We start from the raw sequence: 25,054 nt of genomic DNA on the forward strand, positions 1-25,054 counted from the left end.
GGGTCTGTACCTTTATACCTGCACATGTCATCAATGCTTCAACCAGGGGAGTTTGCATGTCATTATCACACCGACATCCTGCTCAGATCCTGACCATCTTGATACAAATACTTTTGGATTGTGGGGATTATAAGCAATCAGGGAAAATTAAGTGGAAAATCAAAGTTGTTTTGCGTGTTGTAGAGGCTTAATTTAGGTTTTGTATCAACCAGCAGGGGTTGATTGCAAATGTAAGTGCTGATACTGGCTTTTTTTTTTCTTTTCTTTAACCAATACCCGATATAACGCCCAGCTCTTAATTTCCGGTACCAATCATATTGTTTCAGGAAACTAAAGTTGAGCCCACACATAAAGATCATCGGACTGCTTGTGTCCCAATTTTCCTTCTTCATGACCAAGGACGGCAAACGCCCGATTATCTGAAGTGAATTTGTCCAGACAGTCCGCTCCAAAAAATGTTGTCAGCGGCTGCAACTTGTTCAACATTTATGATGAAAAATCTTCGAGTGAGTGAGGAAAGCCGACAACACCTGAGTCTCGACTACAAAGAACGAAAAAAAAAAGTGATCTGACTGGGGAAGAAGGATGAAAACAAGCAAGGCTGATGTAAATGAAGATTTTTCTTCTTCTTGGTTTTATTCCTCATGCTTGATTCTTTTCTATTCTACGGTAATTTGGCAGACGCTTTTATCCAAAGCACCTTACATGTGATGAGTGCTCTATTAGTCATATCTTGTCGGTGGGAGGAAGCTTGAGAACCAACGCATACACGGTAAGAACATGCAAGCTCCACACAGAAAGGCCACTGTTTGAACCTCCCCAGCCGAGGCTCAAACCAGCGACCTTCTTGCTACAACAGCGTGCTGTCATGATCATGTGAGATTTCTGGCTTGGAGGAGTTTATTCTTGATCGACGGGATCCGATTAATTTGTATGATGCTGTGCTGAGACTATCGATCTTATAGAATGGGGTCTCTAACAGATAAAAATTTATTCGGATTTTAAAAAAAAAACTTTGTGTGTATGAAGCTTTAGACGTCAATGGTTGACGCCAGTTTGGACCATAGACTATATAAAAAGATGGACGGAGCCTCCATGACGTTACCCGTAGGTTTCTGAAGAGCTGAATGGAAGTTCTGTGGGCGTTTCCTTCCATCGCCATCTTGGCAGGGGCATGCGTGTCGTTTTGCCTGGAAAATACAAATATGGGAAAAGAGGTGGAGCTGAGAGGGGCGCTGTGAGTGTCATGGTGGATGATTGACATTGAGCGAACTCCGAGCTTTCTGTAGCTAAGAGCTAACCCAGATAACAGCGGATGAAAGGAAAACTGCAGTTTAATGCACTTCCATAGGCTTCACTTTTTTATTTTTATTTTTTACCGGCAAAGGCTCCGTCCATCTTTCATTTACGGTCTTTGGTTTCACACTACTGAGAGCAGGATGGGAGAGGGAAAAGGTTTTTCTTTTATAGTATGGTAATTTAAAAAAAAATAAAAATAAAATAAATAAATAAATAAAAAACGCGGTATAACAAAAGAATTCTTAATTTCAGTCATTGTGAATATTTGTTTTGATTAAAAAATAAACTATTCTTTATATGATGGATAGTTTGCGACTGATTAAAAAGTAATTCAACAAATAAATGCCAAGTATGTGCACCTTTAAAACGGATTACATTTACACATACCACTGTATAATTGCCTTTTCAACCTTCGTGATGTTTATTAATCTTCCGTGACTTCATGTTTCCTCATCTTCGTCATTCACGTTCCGTTTTGTCCGACTGCACGTGAACGCACCGCGGCTCCCATCCTACGTGAATGCAGCATAAACTGTTGAGGTGATCCATGGCAACAGAGGAACCTGTCCTGCACGCGCACTCGCACTCGCACCTCCTCTCGCGCTCACCACCCCAGAACCCGCTCCGTCTCCGTCCCAGCAGCCGGAATGCACCGGGGAGGACTCACTCTTAACGGAGCCCGTTGATAAATTACGGTATCAAGGTGACCGACCGGGAGCACAGCCCGTCAGTCCGCCAGCCAGCTGCCTGACGACGGCTCCACATCAGCGCCAGGTGACGGCAGACGGTGCCAGCGCTACGGACGCATTTTAAAGCGGAGAACATGGTAGAAACTAGTGCTTCGGGAGCTTAATTTTTTTTTTTTTTTTTAAATAAGAAAACAAACAAATATTGTTTATTAAACGGAATCGAGCAAAATGAAACCATTTTTTAGCGCTGTTTTGGCTGAAAAGGCGTCACATTTGTGATTAACTTGCTGTGTTTCTGTAATAAAAAAAAAAAAAAACCCGGTCCCGGTTCTCTCTGCACCGCCCGCCGCCCGTCTCCTCCGCACCGTCCAGCTCTCCGTTCCTGCCCGCATCTCTCCTCAGCATCCTCGGCATCATCGTGAAGATGGCGACTGGGTCGGGTTGGCAGCAGTACTACTGCCCTGCCGGTCAGGGGAAATTCGCTTCAACCTCGACATCCAGCGGCTCCTTTCAGTCCGGCATCGCCATGGAATATACCCAGGACCTGCACCTGAAGATGAGCAAGAAAATTGCACAGCTAACAAAGGTAGGAAGTGTGTGCACGAGGCCCTTTTCTGCTCTCTGAGCAGGATTTCAACCCTTGAGTTGGACCCTGCTTTCTCCCTCTCCTTGTTACACCAGCCTCCATTTGTAATTTGTGTAATTCAGGACTTAAAACCTTTTTATGGGACATTTCGCACAGGTGTAACAAAACCGAGCTACCTGGCCGGGAATTTAGGCTCACCTGAAGCATTCGGCGCACACTTAGGTGGAAATATCTGCATGTCTGATAAAATAATGAGCTCTTAAACTTGTAAAACACGTTTGTGCTTCCATAAAAGTTTGCAGCAGGTTGAATAAAAGGTCAATTTTTCTTTTTTAAATTTTATTTTATTTGATAAGGACAAGTATATACATATAAAATACAAATATATATATATATATATATATATATATATATATATATATATATATATATATATATATACACCAAAATGCAAAATTAAGTAAAACACATTCAAGGCGGTCAATAAAATTGAATAAAATGATAAATTATGAATAAAACTTAAAAAAAAATAAGAACATTGTCAATACATTCAATCTAAACTACCGTTTTGCCACCCACATGGAAAAAAATTACAATCCCTAAAGGTGAGTGCAGGCTTGATTTGTCCTTATCCAGTTCTTAAGTCTGGAAGTAAACCTTTTAAAATCCGGTATGGTGTTAAGGTCTGTTGGGAGCATGTTCCATAAGCTAGAACTCTTCACAGAAAAGGCTGTCTGCCCATAACTAGTCCTAAAATAAGGGATCTTACAGTCCTGGTTTGTCACGCTTCTGGTAATTCTGCTGCTGTTTTGTTCATGATGAATTCATGATGAAACATTAATCTGGAGCTGTTTGAGTGCTTTGCTGCAGCATTTTTCACGTTGAAAGTCGGCTGTTTCAGACAAACTTTAAAGCTTTCCTGCATCTTGAAGTAATTGGTATTGAACAGAATGGATTTAAGCTCCTTTTTTATTTTTATTTTTATTTTTTTTAAGTTTCTTGATCACCTGTTCTGTTCTTTGTGTCTGTTTAAAGTAGTATTTGCATGTCACATCACGCACATTTCAGTTTTTAGTTGCGTTAAACTGTTTGCACTGTTGGTGTGAGATGGAGATCTTTGACTTAACCTGAAGGAAAATCTGCTTTTCCGCATCTGGCTGGGACTTTCTGTGAGATTTCAGGGTATTTCCAAAAGATTGGACCTTTTAGGATGAGTGCCTTAAGCTCTGTCCTGCTACAATGACAGGCATGTTGCATCCACCACAGCTACTAAAGGTTGTGTCATTACCGTCAAGCTGGTGGTCTACCAGAGCCTCAAACGCTTTTTTTTCCTCTTAAGATCTTTGCTAATGAGGCGTTGGATGCCTGAATTCAGGAATATCCTGGAAGGATCCGCCACCAGCCGTAAGATTTGTTCGCTCAGTATTTCTCTTTGTGCTGAGAAAGTGGAGGCTGAAGAGAAAACAGAATTCAGCAGCCATGGGCGAAGTGTGTGCAGAGTCTTTAATGCCCTTGCACAGTGTATTTTTTTAACGCAAACGGGTGTTTTAACCCTTCAAACTCCAAGCCTTTTTCTTTTGTTTAATGTAAAAATACATGTAGATTGTCAACCTTTTTAATCCCAGTCAACATCTTTCTCAGGACGGCCTCTGCTGCCACATTATTGGGCTAAAATGATGTAAAATGAATGTATTAGATACAGAACAACTAAAGGAGAACCAACGCAACAAAACAGAACTCACCATGAAATAACACACAGATCAACAGTGTCCAAACCTTCTCTCATCATTTTCTCACGTCTTTATTTTCAGTGGAAAATATAAATGTTAAAGCAAATAAACTGCTAAAGTTTACTTATATTTATTTACACTTTTTCCTGCAGCTGTTTTTTTTTTCTCTTTAGCTTTTTACTCTTATTTATGCTGCTGTTTATTAGGACTGTGACGATATGCTTTCGTCCCGATTCTATTCGATTCTGATTAGTTCGGGTGCCGATTTGATTCGAATTGCGAATCTCATGTTTTTTTTTCCATTTTGCTCATTTTTGTAGACCTAAAAACAACAAAAAAAAATGTCCAAAACTTTATTTGCTCACAATTTTTCTTCATTTCAATGAGGAATAAACAACACAGTAGTCAGACCATCATTCTGCTTCTATAATGCTCAAAAAGACAAGTTGAAATATCAATAAAAACAATAAAAATGACTAATTTTATAGTGGATTAATTTTATTTATTTTTTGGGATAAAAATATTTTTATAATTGTGAAGCAAAAAAATTCCAGATTTTCAATTTTCTTATTTGATTTTCCCACCTCTAATTCCCACCCGTTGATCTTTCCCATATTTTGACACATTACGCGCCACAAACATAAATATATTTTATTGTAATTTTAGGTGAAAGACCAACACAACTTGTCACACAATTGTGAAGTACAATGAAAATTACACATTATTTTATCACAAATAAAACACTGAAAAGTGCATTGATTAAAAGTATTCAGCCCCCTTGAGTCAGTACTCTGTGAATCCACCTTTTACTGCAAAAAAATAAAATTATGTGAAATTTTCATTATACTTTGCAATCGTGTGACACTTTGTTGGTCTTTCACATAAAATTCCAATAAAATATATTTATCTTTGTGGTGCGTAATGTGTCAAAATATGGGAAAGATCAAGGGGTGTGAATACTTTAGCAAGCCACTGTAAATACCTGCTCACCTACAGGTAATCCATCCATCAGAAGTCACCTCGTAGAGTTACGTCTGAGAAATCGATGTCTGATTACACGGCGAGTTTTAAGGGTTAATTTCCACTTGTCTTACGCCAGGCGTCGCTCTAAACTCCACATGTTTTACTGTCATTTCTGCAGCTTCTGACATCTATACTCAGATATGTAGATATACTTAGCTCAGGGGAAATGGAGGATTTTTTGTGCTTTTGCTTGCAGTTCATTCACAAAGTCCCATTTTTATTGGAAGGATCAGACGGCTGCAGATGTCGTGTTGCTGCACCACGATGGGAAGCGTTTAAATCTTTACTTTTCTAAATGCTTTCACGAGACAGCATGAAATTAGTGTTTTATCAGCGCTTAGCTTCGTGTGCAGCGTGAGTTTGGATTCACGTGCCTGTTTAAAAACTGAGCAAGAGTATTTTCTGACAAGATGAAACAATAGAAGGATAATATTTTTCTGTCCCGGTCACATGACTCGCTCATGATTCCCACAGGCGACACATCTGAGCCTCTCATCTCCGGTGCCTTGTTGTACGAGGCCACAACAAAGCTGGCGAATATGGCCGCTGGCATTTTGGGCCATCTGTTCACACTGACCGCTAATCTCTGCAGAGTCAGAGATGTGTTCAGGAATAAATATCAACCTTGAAACTTCTCCCAGCACCTCTCCTGAAACGACCCAGACTGAGTGGTTTTCCCAGGACCAATCCAGGCTGATTGGAGCGTCTGAAGTTTTAATCCGGAATAGAAACCACCCTGCTCTAATCTTCACTGCCTCGTCGGGGTTTTTGCCTCCCAGTTTGCAGATTGTGATCCATAAAAATCTTCTTTTTTTTCTTCTAGAATATGTTTTATTCTCTTTTGCTACTTTTGTTTTATTTATGATTCATGATCTTCTTCACGCAGCCGTCTCGTTGTCCTCCCTGTGAAACCTTGGCTCTACAGCAGGCCTCTTCAAACGGCGGCCCGCGGGCCACATGCGGCCCAGAACCAACCTCTATGTGGCCCAGCTTATGTAAAAGAATAAAGATATTAATCAAGAACCTTAAATCATTCCTACGCTGATTAAGTAGCCTACAATCCTACCGTTGTGCAGACCATGAATGCAACACTTGGTTGCTTGGCAACATTAACCCCACTGCGTTGTTGTGTTTTGAAGTTGCAAGAGTAGCGCTAGCTAGCATGTCGCTCTCCGTCCCAAAATGCAAAATAGACAACGAAAACCGCAGATTTAACCCCGTCTGGACTGATTAGTATTTGTTTATTTTTACGTCACATTCGAGCACCAAACCGATGTGTTTAATATGCAATGAGTGTGTGGCGGTGTTTAAAGATTATAATGTGAGGAGGAGGCACTACATGAAGAAGTTTAGTTTGATATGAACTTTTTATGTTAAAAGTTAGGAGAAAAATAGTTTCTGACTGGAATTTTTCATTATTTTATTTCGTGCATTTGACCTCGTCATGTGGGACTGAATTTAAAATAGAAAAATGAATAAACTACTTATTTTTCAAAATGTAAATGTATTTTTTAAATGTATTTGTTTATTTTTACTGATTTATTTTCCCTAACTTTATTTACTTGCTCTGTTCATTTTCTCTTTGAAAACCTGGCCCACCTGAATATCTGAGTAGCCCTGATCTACAGGCATGTGCAAAGATTTCATGCACAGTCAGACTGTTGCAGCTCTCCTGTGATGGAGGAAATGTTTGCTGTCATTGTTATTTAAGAGTTCTTGCAGTCATTTTTAATCCCAACAAAGCTGCTTTGCAGCTTTCTGTGTACTTTTGATTGGTTATATTTCATAACTTTTACTTTCATTATTATGCCTCACAAAGAGCCTTTTATTGGGTTTGATGCGATGGCAACCATTTTTTTTTAAAACGTAGTTTATTATAGTAAATAATAATAAGTGTAATTTTTGTAGTTTGTCCACATTGACTGAGGTTGAGCTGCTGTAGGAGCTGGGAAGCAGAGGGCAAGATATAAAAATCTGTTGTCCAGGCTACAGTGAATGAGTTTATGTGTGTGTTTCATCTGCAACGCCTGGCTGACTTTAGTCTAGAAGTGAGTGAGTCAGGAATAAACCTGAGGCCTTCTGGACAAACAGATTGCAAGAGACACATCTTGTAGTGGTGTGTTTGTGTGCAGAACGACAGCGTCGTTGTTGTGGAGCTGGGACAGAGACAGAAGTTTTCTAACCTGTATGTCCAGCGTTGTAACTGGTGCAGGTAGAAATCACAGCGCAAAGTGGTGGTCCCTCATTTTAGACGCCAAGGTAAGAGCCAATCAGATTCCTCCTAACCAATAAGAAAAGAGAGGAAGGTTGAGGTCTGCAGTCAGACTGGATGTGATGTGGAAAAGTAGCACGATGAGCGTCTGACCAAAGCCGCAGCGACTCAGAATTTTTCTGTTTTCTTTGTCAGATGGATAAAAGAAGTTTTGGTCTTTGTTGCGTTGACATGTTGCAGCTGTAGTCTTCCTCAAAAAGGTCATGTGATGTTGCTGGGTCGGCTGTTGTCGGCTGTTTTATCCAGGTTTGCAGTGAAAGAAAAAGCAGAAACTGGTTTTTTGTTTGTTAAAAATGTAGCTCGCTGAACTGTTTCTCCAGGATCTTCTCTCCTGCCTTTCAAGGTTTCTTCCAGGAGAAACAGAGGGGGAAGAATGGTTTGGGATTTTTTAAAAACAATAATCAGCACATGCGATGGCATCCGAATGAACAGTTTTATATCTAACAAGGAAGTTTCAACATGAACGGCTTCACTTACTTGCTACAAGATGCAACCTGATGCAGAAACACTGAAGTTTCCTCCATGACAGTCTCGTTCTTGCAGTAAAAACTAAGAGTCTGATGTTAGTTATCATATTTACATTCCAGTGCATCATTTCTCTCCACATACCTTCTGTGTTGTTTATGACAGTTTCACTCCAAGCGGGGAAAAGAAGTGGCTTCATCCCCTCAAAATCAGACAAAATCACAGGAAAATTTTCAATTCAATTCAGAATTGTATTTGTATTTGTAAATATTCATTGGTTTTATTAACGAGAACGTGTTATCTGAGATCTGAACATTAGAGCGATTCCGGTCATTAAACTGTTTTTATTCACCTTGTCAGGACATTTTAGAAGTTGGACCCTTTTTTCTTTTTGTTTCAGCACTTCAGTCATTATGAGTCAACAGATGTGACGGGATTTGGTGGCTGAATGCAGCTGTTACATGATGTTTAAACGAGCCGCTCACCGGGAAGGTGGCGGGATTTGTAACACAGTGGAAGCTGCAGGTGTGAAACCTGGACCAGGTCCACCGTTCATCATGAAAACAAGTCGCTCTGCTTTGCAGTTTGCTAATTACATTGTTCCAGTTTCCATTTTAAAAACAGTCACTCATCCCTTCTGGAAACAGGTAAACACTTTACCATTAACTAGCTCCACCAAGTGTTCTTAAACATTACATTTATTCATTAACTGGCTTACCTTTAGGGAGATATGACACAGGTCTCTCCATTAGCGATGCACTGATCCACTTTTTGGGAATTCAGATCCGATACTAATACCTGAAATATGAATATAAGATACCGATATCTGCCAATACCAAATCTGTTTATGTGAACATTATTGTGACTATGGTTATTACTGCTGTTATAACTGTGAAAGATTTCATCAGGTTGTAATAAATGACCCATTCTTTCTGAAGTTACCTCACCAATACAGATATAATAACATTACAGATCTAACAATTTCAACAAGTTTTATTCCGATTTGGCACATTTTACCTAAATACAACGATAAATGTGTGGATCTTGCTTTTAGTGGAACAAAAAATGTCACATTTTAGGATTCAAGGCATTTATTTCTTTTAAAGCATGTCCAAAGCATGTCATCAAACACATCTGCGCTAGCGTGACTAGTGTGGTATCGGTATATACACTTTTATTAATAACAAGTACGAGTACACACGCTTGGTATTGAGCCGATACCGATACTGGTATCAGTGCATCCCTAGTCTCTGTTATTGGTCAGGAATTAGACTAATCTGATTGGTTCTTGAGGAGGCGTGTAAAACTAGGACCAGATATTTTGTACCTAAACTTTTATTTTTCCGACTTCTGGATGTTTAAGTACCAACGTGGTCTCGTCTCCTTCTCATCAGAGGAGCTACACCACTTTGTTTTCTTATTGTACATATAACCGTGCATATTAAACTATAACTGAACCTCCATATGCAGTGATTTGACTCCACCACAGTGTTTCCTCAGCATCGCGCATCATACAGACTGAAAATGAAGTCTAGACATCGGCGATAAGAAGCTTAGCTGCTGTATCTTTATTATGTTTAAATGATATTATGACTCAAACATTATCACATTTTTCATCCCTAAAGTATTGCTTCTTATCATGAATAAGAGCACATTTTCTCCCCATTATGTAATATCCCAGCGATCCACGCTGTGGCTGACAATATGTTCAGTTCTGCAGGAAATAAATAATCCTGGTTGCAGAAACAATAACTGGCTGCCAGTTCAATAAAAAAAACCAATGGGCAAGGATTGTTTTTGGTTTTCTCTTTCATTCAGTGACAGCACTGCTGAAACTAAAAACACAGTGTCATCACTTGGCAGCATGTGTGTGTGTTGATGCCATAATCAAGGGGTGCTAGTGCAGTGATCCATGTGGCACGAGTGGGCAGGGTTAGAGAGCAGATGGTCGGATCAACACGACTCCAGACTTGCCGCGCTGCTTATGGGAATTTTTAATGTCACAATGGTTGATGTTATAATGTGATCTTTAAGAAAACTGCCATTAGAGTTGATATATTTTTACTTGAAATTCATGATACATGTTGAACTGTGTGATTAGAAGAGTAGAAATTGGTCGACCTCTGCCTTTGTTACCACCTGTCCCGTATTTACTCCCTATAGTATTGATCGTTGTTGTACTTCCTGTTCTCAAATACTTCTTTCTCTTTATGCGGGATATAAGCAACAAAACTGATCCATTTGATATTTCTTTAAATAGCCTTTCTTTAAAATTTTCTGAGATGCTGGCTTTTTCTTGCTTTCTTGAATAAAACACGTAGAGATAAAACTATAGACTGTATATAAAAGACGGATGGAGCCTCCGTGACGTCGTTGGGCGGTTCCTACCGTTGCCATTTTGCTAGCATCATGGGTGTCGTCTCTCCCGGAAAATACAAAAAAGGGCACAGAGGTGGAGCTTAGAGGGGGACTGTGAGTGTCGCGGTGGATGATTGACATCTAGTGAACTCTGACCTGTCTGTAGCTAATAGCTATCAGAGCTAACGTGGAGCTAACCAGCTAATGGAGGTAAGCGGGCTAAAGCTAAGTCACATGAGTAACTGGCTAAAAATTGCGGTTGTGCTACATTCCTTGAAGCGGGAGATTGGGTACCTGTAAATCAAAAGGACACACCTATAATTATGCTAAATTTCAAGATTAAATTACTTCTAAAGGGAGGGAGTCAGAAAAAATTAACTTCCCACACAGTTGTCATGAAGGTAAACCTGACCTATTAAACCTAAAATGTTTTTTGAACCAGGCTGTAAACATGTTTATTTCTGTTGTGAAGTCGGTATTTTCAACATAGGGAGTCTATGGGGATTAGCTCTATTTTGAGCCCCTAGTGGATGAAGGGGGTACTGCAGGTTTTGGCACTTAGGGATAAGGTTCACATTTAACCGCTGCAGGTTGCCGCGCGGATAAAACAGTGCTGATTGGTCTTTGAGTGAAAGCCTTTCACAAATGATTGGTTTGTCCCTCCTGGGCTGCTGTACATACAGTGGTGCGTGTTTTATTGGTGAAGCAGCATCTTAGACTGGTAGACTGGTCATCCAGCATATTCTCCAGCTTTCCCACTTCACGTAGCTAATGGAAATGCTACCATGTATCATAATGGTAGGAGATTTTAGTCGTTGTTGGGTTTTTCCTCAAGTTAGGTCTTATCCTATAGCAAACCGGACATTTTACATGTGATGAGGATGAAGCAGCAACACTTAAATATGCCAAGAAAAGCAGTTAGGTGCATTAAAAATGTATCAAATGCTGACACTTTACTCTTTAATTTGGGCTGAAAATCCTCCTAACTGAACAGAGCTTTCAAAGACGTGAAGAAGACAACTTTTGGAATATTTCCCCCGAGCATTTGAATGATTTTCCTCATATTTCGGTGTGTGTGCGTGGTGTGAACGGCGCGTGGCGAGAGAGGCACGACAAAACTAGCTGAGTGACACGTCATTATGAGCTGCTATTTATCACGGAAAACAGGAAGTGCTAGGTGCCACAGTTTGGCTTTGGAGAGTACTTTTTGGAGGTGACAGGTGTGAAGATATCGGCCACGCTTCTCAGCTCTGCAATCTCTGAATATAATTTTATGGGAATGAAAACACAGGGGAGCGTGTGTGTGTGTGTGTGTGTGTGTGTGTGTGTGTGTGTGTGTGTGTGTGTGTGTGGAAAGTGACTTGCCGCTGCTGCTGTGAGGAGTACAGCTTATTAACCTCTGCAGGATGTTTCTTCACTGATTGTCACAATTCTCTGTCAGATTTCATTAAGATACACCCACACAGTCACGTGCGCGCGCGCACACACACACACACACACACACACACACACACACACACACTCATGCATAGAGAGAAAGGAGGAGAACGATGGCGGGTGAGATGGAAGCACATTAGCCTCAAGCGCTATCCACAACAAATAAAGCATTGCTGACGTGCCTGTTGACACACTCGGACATGCTTGGACACTCGCACACAGCGGCACATAGAGGTGTGTGTGTGTGTGTGTGTGTGTGTGTGTGTGTGTGTGTGTGTGTGTGTGTGTGAGGCATGGCTTGATGAGTCACTCTGAATATTGACCTTGAGGATTTCTTTTGCTTCCTGACGAGCAGGAATCACGTCGCCGCTTGTTTCTTACGATGCAGCAACGAACCAAACGCGGAGATGCTTCAGCTTGCAGACAGTTTGCCGCTCGCCGTCCTCCAGCTGGAGGGCGGTCTGTAAACACAGCCAACGGGCTTTTATTGTCAGTGTTTATGAGATGTCTGACCTGAGCGCCCGATCCAGCATGGTGTGGTGGGACTGAACTCAACAGACCGGAAAAGCTGCAATGAAACCCGCCTCGCTGATTCACTGAATGACTAACAGGAGAGGGAGTTTGCAAAGCCTGAAAAAACACACGTTAGTGTGCAAAAGTCTTGAGATCGTATTTAGTTCATTGTTTTGTCTGCAAAGCAGCAGGTCGTCAGTCGTTTTCCTGCTCTGCTTCTTTCATTCTTCCATTTTCAGTCCCGTCCATCAGCCTGAACATTTCAGGAACTACCGCTTTGGTTTTGTGTGTTAAAAGAAGTGGCGAGGTGAGCGCGGTTATTCAGCTGGTTTTTCTCTTACAGTAGAGAAGGAGTTGCTTTTGCACATCAGACACACCACCTTGGCTGGTTATCTTATTGTTGTCTGCTCGTATTGTTTAAAATTGTGTTTTTAATGAAGTTATTCCTGTATTTGAACTATTTTATGTGGTTATGTGTGTGTGTCTACAGCACTTTGACCAGTCTGCACTGGTTTCAAGTGGTCTATAAATAAAGATGAGTTCAGCTACAAAACTCTTCAGAATCATTCATGCATTAAAAAGGTCTAACTCAATGGATGATCCTGTTTTCTACGCAGTTCAGACAACCTGAAGCCACCTGTTGCAAAGAAATCTTTTATCTTTTTTAGTCTCATAAAAAACATACATGATAACAGAAAGAAAATCAAACTTTTGCAGCAACAAGGTGAGCGAAAAACTAATTTAATTCAGCTTTTTCTTCATCTTCAATCGAAATGATTGTAGCTTAAATTTCAGAGAGACACACGAGGACAACGAAGCTGATCTAATCACCAGATTCTTCACCTACAAGGAGCCTCAGGAGTTTCAGACCTGTCTGCTCCTCTCACTTCTTGTCAAAGCCTCGCTTTTCTGTTTAGCAGGGTTCAGCGCTAAAGCAAAGGTGCATCAAGAAACAAACACAAAGAGCAGAAAAAGTTATTTCCTTTGCGATGAGAGGCCGGTAAAGGGCCAGGAGGCTGTGATTCATCAACACTTTGCCATAGAACGCCTGTAACAAGCTGCACTCTGCACAGGACTGCTTAACCTAAAGCACTTTGACAAGATGTCACCGTTCTTTGCAGAACTCTGTGCTTGTGGCTGTAAAATATCCCAGTAGATTTGCTGTGGAAGCAGTGGATCGTTGATCCGTTTCTGCCACTCAGAACCCCCCCCCCTGCAAATGAACCTCTGTTGATTCGTAATGGGCGTGCGTTTCGTACAAGAAGCTTTCTGGGTTTTCTCAATGGTATTGACTCATATTTGAGCAGGTTCTGACTGCATGCATATAAAAGCAAATGTAACCCTGGTTCATCATACTTTCATACACACAACACCTGTCTGACCTCTCATTCTCTGTGGAGGGAAGAGTCCCAAAAACAGTCACTTGAATTTGGACAAAAATGCGACGTTACAGGATAAAGATGATCCATTAGAATTTCTTTGGACTGAATTCTCGTTCCTACAATCTGAAAAGACGAGAGATAGAAAACAATGACAAGCATCAGGAGTTATTTTCAAGATTCAGCCACAGAGGCTCGGTTCTGTTGGCTGAAACCCCACCAACGGCCTGGTTTGGTGGAGCAGAGTTTTTAGGAGGGATTTTAAAGTAGCTGGAGAATCACTTTCCTTGAGCTCAGTGGGCAGAGTTTCATAAGATGGGTACTCTTAGGAAGAAGCTCCAATCTCCCTTTGTTCCCCTGATGCTTTTGGGAAAGGCTGTTTCAGGCTTTGAAGGTGATCAGTAGGAACAGAGGTGATCTGTTCAGGCCTTTTTGTCCTGATAATGAGTCTACCGGTGTTGAGACTCAGCTGGAGACGTTGGAGGAAGCCTTGATGGAGACCAGAGCGTAGGAAATTACAGATGCTACTGAGAATACAGAGGTAGAAATCAGTGCTTATAAAACCCACACTTCCATAGAGCAGAAGCCTTGCAGTGCTTTCATATGGATATCCGCTCAGGTCTTAGTTTTAACAGCCACTTTTCTGTCTCATATTTAGACTTATTTTATCATCTGACAACAGCAGAAGAGAAACATAGAACGGAATAATCCTTTAGTTGTCCCTCAGAAGAGGAAATGTGTGGAGAGAGACCCAATGCACAAATATGAGCCTTCAAATAAGCACAGAGATGAGATGCAGACACAGAAGCTGTTAAGGAGTAAAAACTGCATTTTATATTTAATACGTTAATAAAAGCGGTGTTTATAAACGTCTAACTGAGAGACAACATGAAAATATCTCATCCGTCTTCATTTTCAAGCAGACACATCCAAAAGATTGAAAAATTACAGAGCTTTATTAATCACACAGATTGAGGTGGAGGGAAGTTTTGTTTACTTCAGGGTGGGCTAAGGCCAAAATTAACCAAACAAAACTACCTGTGAAGGAGGAGATTACCTCTGCCAAAACAAAAGATAAGAAAATACAAGCAACTTATCTCCCTAAACCAACACAAGGGGCAACATAACAAAGGTTGGGGGGAAAAACGATGACTGCAAATAACAAACAATGATGCCATAGATGTGCTTATTGGTGTATGAATTCATCTATATACTTGCAGCAACTTTGAAAGCAAAATTCAGCAAAGTATTGGTAAATGTTAAACGAGTTGGTTACACACCAACCCATCATTTATTGTCTGAATAATTTGCACAGCAATATTTTTTCATGAAAACCTTGCAGAGTCGGTGGGAACGCTCACATCAGTGATTTTATGAATTTATTTCTTTATAATTTTTTCAAGATATTTGCATCCGACAGATAAACAATCGACCAATCAGAGCGGGTTGCGAGCTATGCAAGTGTTACTTTGTCGCTGCAGTTTCATTCAGACGTATCACCAGATGCCGAGCATCGTATCATCACAGCGGAATTAAGTCACTGAAATAATTATCACAAAGACCATGTGTGGTGAACAGTTGCTGCAGCAGATCCTCCGATTGTCCACAGACATCCTAAAGTCCACGTGAAGCGGCCGCGATCCAGCTTCAGCTCCTGGTCTCGACCACAAACTCAAGCTCTCGTCTTTTTTTCCAGAGCAGGATGTACACACTGCACTCTGTTTTCTTTCTGGAGTGTTAGCACAAGTCAGAATCCATGTTTGTTTTTGCCACTTTTTGAGTTTGTTTTAGGATTTCCATCATTTACTCACAATTTTGCATCACACTTGATGTGCAAATACAGAAATATTGACATTTTAACTCAGAATTATTTGCAATTTCGAGTCGTTTATTCGTGTATAAAGGCCTTTACTTGTGAAATAGTTAGCAGCTCTGATAGATGCAAATGAAATGACATGCTAATGCTAACCTTATGGAAGAATGATAAAACTGTACAAGTAGAAATAAACAATGTCATATTGCTTATTTGTTAATATGCATGTAGGTAACACTGAAATGAAAACATTCCTCTTTTTCTAATAGCTGTTCAAAGCAGATAGAGCTCAGGTTTTAAACAAAGTATACGGTAACAAGGCGTCAGAGCTTGAGGTGCATTCAGTTTGATATTAATAAACTACCTTTTAATAAAGGAAAATCTGATTTATGAACCTCATATTACTGTAACAGGAGTAAGGGAGAAAGCCGGAAGAAAAAAGTTGCAAACCTTTGCAACTGGGGTTTATTAGGTTGGCAGGAAAATCTGTGCAATCCATCATTAATGACAACTGTGGGCTGGATCCCTCCTTACCTGTTTCATTTCTCACCAACCTAGTCCTGTTAATGCTCATTTTAAGTCATGTACAAATTCGCCTTTAGCTGCTGTATTATTCATGGATTAAAGTAGTTAAATATCAATTCCTGAGTAACTTTATATTTAAATAAAGTGTTTTGTCAATAATTAAAACAGTAAAATATCCAAGTAGAGAGTTTTGACTTGAAGTATTCGTAAAGTCCAGACCTTTGAGTTTGACACAAGTCTACAAATCTAAGAATAAATTTTTTCTAGCATATTTCTGGACTGAGTAAGAATCTGAATTTTAAAGAGTAAATTTGAAAGACTTTTCATTCTTTCTGTCTCGCGGCAGTCGGCATGATCACCAGGGACCCACCTTTTTCTACTGGGTTTTATGCTGCTTTCACTCTTCTTTTCTGTTTCTCTACTATTTTAGTTTTATAAATTCTGTGAATCCCCCATTTGGTTTTATTTGATGTTCTTTTTTTATTTGTAACCGGTTCATGGAAACATGTTGGGGCAGCTCAAAGTCGGTACTGCAGGTTTTCCACGTTTCCCAGTTCCAACACAGCTGGCCTCCATTAAATGGACAACCAATCAAGTTTTTCATGATGACCGATTAGCTTGAGTCAGGTGTGTTGGAGCAGGGATACATAGAAAACCTGCAGGATTGTGGCCCCTCAAGGACTGGAGCTGGGCACCCCTGGTGTAGCTGATGACTTTTTATGTTGGGTATCAGCTGACATCACATTTCTCCATATATTGAGGTAGGCAGGAACCAGTGGCTAAAAAAGTACCCAGAGTCTCAATAATCACCAAAGAGGTGCAGTAATAATTCAGACCCCACTGAATCTTTGTCTGGAAACTGAACATTTCTGATTGCTGAGTTAGACCTCTGTTGCAGTCATCTCAGGTTCAGTAGCCACATTATTTCATACCGTCGATTAGCTTCCAGTTGCACCATATAGCTTTTTCCTTTTAAAAGCACATTTAAACTCTACAAATAGTTAATTAAAGGCAGCAGTTCTCAAACTCTTTTAGCAACAACCCCCCAATACAACTTACATTGGTGTTCACGGTCCCCAGGGCCACGCAACGACTGAGCAATCAATCACGTGATGTATAAAAAACAGGTGTGGCCTTTTCTAAATGTAAGCTGGAAAACGGTCAGAATCTTTATAAATAATGAGGATAGTGTGTTTTTTTTGCTGGATTTGGTTTACTGCTGTGTCAAGCATCTATCTGCAAAATCAGCTTCTATGACAGAGATGATGCCAAGTTCAGATTTTTAACATTACGTGTACTTTGTTGGGTTAAAAAATTATGGTGCAAAAATGGTTTAATTTTGACAGTCAGTGATAAAAATCCCAAATTTATTTGATAAGTTGTTTTCCGTACAGTTTTTACTATGATCTGGTGACCCCCTGAAATGATTTCACAACCCTCATGAGTGTTCAGACCCCCAGTCTAAGAACCACTGAGGGGTTCAGACTGTTATTGAAAAACGGTTAAATCAATAAAATGTCTTCAAGTTATTTTAGGAACTATCAAAATTCTGCATTTCTTGCAAATTTAAATCATCCAAATTTTAATACAGCTTTGACAAATTGCTGTGGTCACCCACTTCACCTGGTATCCATGTCATCAACTTTAAAATCGCATTAAATCGTGACGCTTCATAGGCAAGTCAGCTGGTTAAGTCGTCGCTTCATCAACAGTGGCTACAGCTTCTCGAAGCTGCCAACCGAGGTTCGACTCCTGGACTCGGTTATGTTGCTGCATGTCACTTCCTCTTTCTGTCTCTTTGACCCACTTTCCTGTCATGCAACTGTCTAATGAAGACCCTGAAGCCTAAAGATGCTTTCTCAGTGTTGAGCATGAACGAGAAGGAAAACTGTTTTTTTTACATGGTAGTGACAGACGAACAAAAGTTGTTAACTGACAAAACCTTTTTCGACTGGAGAACACAGCCAGGGAATGTCTGAAATGTGTGAAAAACGTAGAAAATCGGCATGTTGAGCCAAATCGTACTGTATATTCTTCCCCCCTTTCTTTACGCTTACTTTACAGCAATAAGTTGCAGCTTCGCTCTGCTGAATGATGAAATACCCTCTTAGTGTGCGTATTAAAGAACAGAAAGATGAAACATAGTAGAAAATTTAAAGTGCTGGACCAATATAAAAACACCAGAAACTAACAAAGCTTTTGTCACAAATTTTCACAAAAATTTGAAACTTTTTGGTCAAGAATAGCAAAATAAATATGGATGGATTTCATCATATGATTATTTCACTGTTTATTTTCAAAACCAGAAAATCACAATATTCTTGTATTTATGAGGATTAACCACAAAAATAACAATTAACTGATGGATATTTAAAATAAAATTTGTTTTATTGTCCCTTTTCAGCACAGTCGCAGAGTTAACAAAAATTTTCTAAAAAATTTTCAGAAAAAGAGCAAATTGCAAAGGAAAATTATTTGATTTCTAAAATTACTCCAATTTAAGTTCATAAAGAAAATTGTGAAAAAAAAGAAGACATGAAGAGAAAAAGGCAATTTTTTGTTTTTAATTCTTGAAATTTCTAATGTTGTCAGTGACTGATAACAATAGGTGTTCATTCTGTCAATTGAAATATACAAATATGCACTAAAAAGATTTAATAACATCTCTTTTTATTACTCTAAATTACATGTCTCATCAAATTTGGTAATACATTTGCTTCCATTTGACTTTTACTTTAAACTTTAACCTAATAGTTTCTCTGATTATTAAAGATTTTTGTACAATCTTGAAAAATAAAAACAACCTTTTTTTAAACTATCGTGTTAAAAACCTAAAAATTGCAAAGATGTCTAAAATTAATTGCCAAAAGTCTTTGATCTCAGACCTTTGTGTTATGGAGTGTACTATATTCCAGGTTGTGACACTAAAAAGAAAGTCAGTAAGAGGGGAAAAAAATCTGAAGAGCTTGAGGCTGACCCGGAGCAATCCTAAGCGGTCGGTTCAGTCGAGCATGACAACACAACATGGCAGGTCTGTGCAAGAAGTTTCATAGAGAGGCAACAGCCTCTCTAATGCCCTACGGACAGAGGAAACCAAAGCAGAGCTCTCTGGGAAAACAGTGCATCAGTTTGTTTTAAGGTGATGAAACAAAGCCTTAAAGAGGATTTTCTATCATGCTGCTGGGCGGCTTTGCTCCCTCTTTGATTAAAGGAGTCAAATATATTCAAGGAATAATAAAATAAGACTAATGATTCATTTTTAGGCCATATTGTTTGAAGGTTGGAGTTTCAGCATGACAATGACTTTTACAACACAAACAAAGGTTGAGAAGGAAGGTATATGTTGTGAAACTTACCATTGTGAAAATGGTAAAATTGAAGAAACTATCAGAAAACAAGCAGAGAAGCTTCTCATGGTGTGGTCAATAGTATACTGTTTATTACTTATACATACATTTATGTTTATTATGGTTGCTTTGCGTTTTTTGTCTTTGTTTGAAGCATCACTTCTGCTTGTCTTAGTTCCCATTTAATAATTAGGAGCAATTCAGAGACCAGTTTGAGTAATGGTAAAAGTGATTGGAAGTTTCCAACATGAACCTCGTGCAGAAGTCAGAACTTACCTGCATTCTAGGTTTGTTTCGGTTAATTATTAGGACTGTGACGATATGCTTTTGTCCTGATTTGATTAAATTCCGATTTTTTTGGGTGCCGATTCAATTTAAATTGCGATTCTCACAATTCTTCTTAATTAGTGATTTTTATAGATTAAAAAAAAAAAAAAGCGAAATGCACAAAACCTTTTTTTTTTCTCGTCATTTTTTTTATTTTATTAAAACAAAACAGGAGAGTAGCCAGACCATCATTCTGCTGCTATAATGCCCAAGAAGACACGTAAAAAGGTCAATAAAAATAATAAAAATGACAAAAAATTGTATAATGGATTATTTTCAATTTATTTGGCAAAAATAATTTTTAAAAAAATTATTTAAATTTGTGAAGCCAAAAATCCCGATTTTCGATTTTTTGTTCGATTTTCCCACCCCTATTAATTATGTCTATTCTGACTTTAGAAAAAAAATTAATCTCTTATCAGTCAGTCAGTGCTTTAGAAAGGATCTGGTTGCGACTGTGCGACTGTCACGCCTCCAGGAATCCACCAGGATTAGGGGAAATAATACTATGCAAAATAATGCATAGTATATTTTACACCCTACAAATTTGGCAACTGTCCCTGTTCTGATTCTGATGGGCCCCATAGCAGGCAACAATCAGAGTACACAAGTATGTCAACAGCTGTGCTCATGGCAGGACTGGTTGCGTCCACATATGGCAGGTTCAAAAGCATATTCTCAGGATGAAATAATTTGGAAGCTGTCGAAAAGTTCACCAATCAGATATTAGGCTCCATTCACACAGGGCGGGGTTAGTTTTAAAACTGTCCAGACAGGACGAGTGTAAATGCATCCTCAGGGGAAATTGTGAATAATTCTGTCCAGATATATATATATATATTTTCCATTATTTCATTATTATGCAAGTATTTTCCTTTTTATTCAGTAGCTTTATTCAGTAAAATGACTTAATGAGGTTTTGAATTCTATGCAAATTAATTAATTTAAGTTGCTTCAGATATCAGTGGAAACACCTGTGGGACATGTAGAGAAAATGATCATCTGCATATTGCTTCATTTCCATGTTATTCATAATGAAACACGAAGTGATGCACTGAAATATTTTCTGGTTTAACTATTTCAGTTTCATACAGAACTTATAAAGAGATGAGGAGATAAAGTCATTCTTTTATTGTTTCCTCTATCTTTTTATGCCTTTGTTCATTTTCCAGAAGACCATTCCCCTCTTGGCTCTTTCTAAAACTGGCAGGCCTGCTTACTGTTGTTTCCCTCATGTCCTCTCTGTTTATCAGCTTGTCCTTTTCTTCCAGCTAAAGGACATCCAAACAACAGCAGGGCTCACTATGACTTCCCCCCAGCCTCCAGTCTGTCTTCCCATTAAGATTATTAATGATTAAATCCCGAAGGGGGATTATTTGGGACGTTATAACAGCAGACAATGAAAAATGAAAGGATATTAAAGGATATTTATGGTGTCATGATTTAAGAATTATTTGACATTGTTAATAGCCTGTACTGAGTTTCAGTGGATCAGAAATATAAAATTATCATAGCAACTCAAAGGAAAATCAGTGCTTTAAGGTCATCAAAACATAACCTAATCAACAGAAATAAACATTTTAAACTTTTATTTTGTAATGTTAAGATAATATGTTGACTTTTTATTAGTTTCTGTTACTCAAGGGATATAATTTCCTCCAGCCCTCTGACTTTTCTTTACTCCTGAGTGAGAGCTTGACTGATTTGCAATCTGATGACTCAGCATTCTTCATTTTAAAACAGTCTGCCTTTTGAATGACGGATTGGGTTTTATTGATTGGACGATATATGCTCAAACGCATAGATTGCATCTCTTTTCCTCCCTCTGGCTTGCATTAAGATTTTCCTTTTAGTTAACTGTTATTCCACACTCCTTATTTATTCATGTGTTCATAGTCTACTTTAGCCTGGTGCATAGTAAAGTATTAAACATGAATCCTTCAGGGGGAAAGGAATGTCCCTGTCTGCTTTTAAAAGAAGATCTAACTTTAGATTTTATATCTGTAACTGAGCAGGCCTACCTAGGGAAGAAATTTATATTAAATCTACATGTCTAATCAGCCAAATCAAAATTAAATGTAGTGACAGAACACAGCTGCTCTGGTTCTCTAACCAAGGAGCTGCAGATTCAACCCATTCGTCCAAATTAAATCTTGTTGATAATGGGCACTTTGCAGCCCTGGGCAGCTGAATCAGAAAGAGTAGAAAACTCCTCAGTTCTTTAAAAAAAACTTAGAGGATTCTTCTCTTTTTAAATGTAGCTGCAAACAGATGTTTTAACCGTTTACTGTGCAATCCAAAACTGATATTTGATGGGAATAATGATGCAAACACGGCATCTTTAATCAATTAAATAACGCAAACAGGAACACAGACAAACTCTACACATCTTTTCAGATGTAAAAAATACTAAAACATGCCATCTGTGTGCAGCAATCAATAAATGATAATAAATAATTACACAATTATCCCCACAACTGCTTTTTTATGGCACTACACTGCCACACAAACTCTATGGCTACTCGCATCATTATGAGAATCTCCTGTTCCACCACATCATGATGAGAATATTCCGTTCCACCACATCATGATGAGAATCTCCTGTTCCACCACATCATGATGAGAATCTCCTGTTCCACCACATCATGATGAGAATCTCCTGTTCCACCACATCATGATGAGAATCTCCTGTTCCACCACATCATGATGAGAATCTCCTGTTCCACCACATCATGATGAGAATCTCCCGTTCCACCACATCATGATGAGAATCTCCCGTTCCACCACATCATTATGAGAATCTCCTGTTCCACCACATCATGATGAGAATCTCCTGTTCCACCACATCATGATGAGAATCTCCCGTTCCACCACATCATGATGAGAATCTCCTGTTCCACCACATCATGATGAGAATCTCCCGTTCCACCACATCATGATGAGAATCTCCTGTTCCACCACATCATGATGAGAATATTCCGTTCCACCACATCATGATGAGAATCTCCTGTTCCACCACATCATGATGAGAATCTCCCGTTCCACCACATCATGATGAGAATCTCCCGTTCCACCACATCATGATGAGAATCTCCTGTTCCACCACATCATTATGAGAATCTCCTGTTCCACCACATCATTATGAGAATCTCCCGTTCCACCACATCATGATGAGAATCTCCCGTTCCACCACATCATGATGAGAATCTCCCGTTCCACCACATCATGATGAGAATCTCCCGTTCCACCACATCATGATGAGAATCTCCTGTTCCACCACATCATGATGAGAATCTCCCGTTCCACCACATCATGATGAGAATCTCCCGTTCCACCACATCATGATGAGAATCTCCCGTTCCACCACATCATGATGAGAATCTCCCGTTCCACCACATCCATGATGAGAATATTCTGTTCCACCACATCATGACGAGAATCTCCCGTTCCACCACATCATGATGAGAATCTCCCGTTCCACCACATCATGATGAGAATCTCCCGTTCCACCACATCATGATGAGAATCTCCTGTTCCACCACATCATGATGAGAATCTCCCGTTCCACCACATCATGATGAGAATCTCCCGTTCCACCACATCATGATGAGAATCTCCCGTTCCACCACATCATGATGAGAATCTCCTGTTCCACCACATCATGATGAGAATCTCCCGTTCCACCACATCATGATGAGAATCTCCCGTTCCACCACATCCATGATGAGAATCTCCCGTTCCACCACATCATGACGAGAATCTCCCGTTCCACCACATCATGATGAGAATCTCCCGTTCCACCACATCATGATGAGAATCTCCCGTTCCACCACATCATGATGAGAATATTCCGTTCCACCACATCATGATGAGAATCTCCCGTTCCACCACATCCATGATGAGAATCTCCCGTTCCACCACATCATGACGAGAATCTCCCGTTCCACCTCATCCCTACAGTGCTCTGTTGGATTGGGATCTGGTGACTGTGGAGGCCGTTGTAGTACAGTGAAGCTATTATATCCAGGGTAGCTGTTGAAGATGATTTGAGCTTTGTGACATGGCACGTTATCCTGCTGGAAGTAGCCATTGGTTGTTTTGGACCAAAGCTTTTTCCCCATATTTTTACATCACTAGCAGCCAGAACTGTTGATATACGGCAGGATGTATCAATGTTTTCATACTGTATATCGTGGTTGTAGCTAGTGTTTTTTTTTTTAGTTATTTTTGCCTCTGTAATTTCCAACCAGTCTGACCATTCTCCTCTGACACCAACAAGGCATTATGATCCAGACAACTAAAGATGGTTTTGTGTGAAAATCCCAGTGGTTTCTGAAATACTTAGACTAGCAGCCGTGCCACATTCAGTCCCTTAAATCCCCTTTTCTTCCTCCTTTTGATGCTCAGTTTGAACTTCATCTTGACCGTCGTCTTGACCATGTCTGCATGACTAAATGTTTTGAGTTTCTGCCACATGATTGGCTGATTACATATTAGTGTGAAGCAAATGAAAGTGCACCTATTGATAAAGTGGCTCATTGCAGTATCCCTTTGCTTCCATGTGTCTCTTTTTGGACTGAAAACCTTCCCATTGCTTACCTTTTATTACCTAATATCCTGAGGAAATTTTACTAAACAAGTGTGAGATCAGGGGCAGATACTTGGACAGCTCTCCTGGCAGGAATCGTGGACAGCGCCAGCCAAATGCAACTGGTTGTATTTCTAACAGATGAAAACATAAATATGAATCAGTTTTAATATTCTTATTACACCTACAGTACATTATGTCATCAGTTATTTTTTTTTAACTTTTATTTACACAATATTTCTTTCAAGTTTTAGTTTTCCAAATGAAACTTTCAGTGATGTTAAGAATTTCAAGCTGATCCTGAGAAATGAAAGACAAACACTTCCAGACAACTTCTAAAGTTGAGAGTAATGAATGTTCAATAATGATAAATCCCAAAGCTAATTCAACGCGTGGCGCGGCTTCAGCTCCCTGATGAAATCTTTTTTTGGGAGTGTTTATTCAACAGTATGCTCATGGCACATTCAGATGGAAAATTACTTTTAATTACAAAATGGAGTCACGGTGAAACGGCTCCTGTTCTTGGGAAAAAGTGAGACAATGATTGATTAATTTCAGAGAGCGAGACCCATCTGTCGGTGCCGAGGACAAAGGAGGGTAGACAAAGAAAAAGGACGTGATAAAGTTCCAGCTGCGTTTCCATCCAAGATTGTATTTGGCTTCTAAAACTAAACCAGGAAGCTGCTGGAATAAATTTTATTTC

At 39.5% G+C, this 25,054-nt stretch overlaps 1 protein-coding gene across 1 annotated transcript in view; it reads left to right on the plus strand.

The window, feature by feature from the left end:
* Positions 1 to 2,412: 2,412 nt before the first annotated feature.
* fam184ab (family with sequence similarity 184 member Ab) overlaps positions 2,413 to 25,054 on the plus strand; it is a gene marked incomplete at both ends in the record, with an annotated part of 199,826 nt that continues 177,184 nt past the window's right edge. The window contains one exon of the mRNA XM_079254953.1: positions 2,413 to 2,574. Within this exon, the coding sequence (XP_079111079.1) occupies positions 2,413 to 2,574 (162 nt within the window). The remainder of the gene's footprint in view (positions 2,575 to 25,054) is intronic.

The sequence above is a fragment of the Telmatherina bonti genome (assembly GCF_933228915.1).
Source record: "Telmatherina bonti genome assembly, chromosome: 16".
Lineage (NCBI taxonomy): Eukaryota > Metazoa > Chordata > Actinopteri > Atheriniformes > Telmatherinidae > Telmatherina > Telmatherina bonti.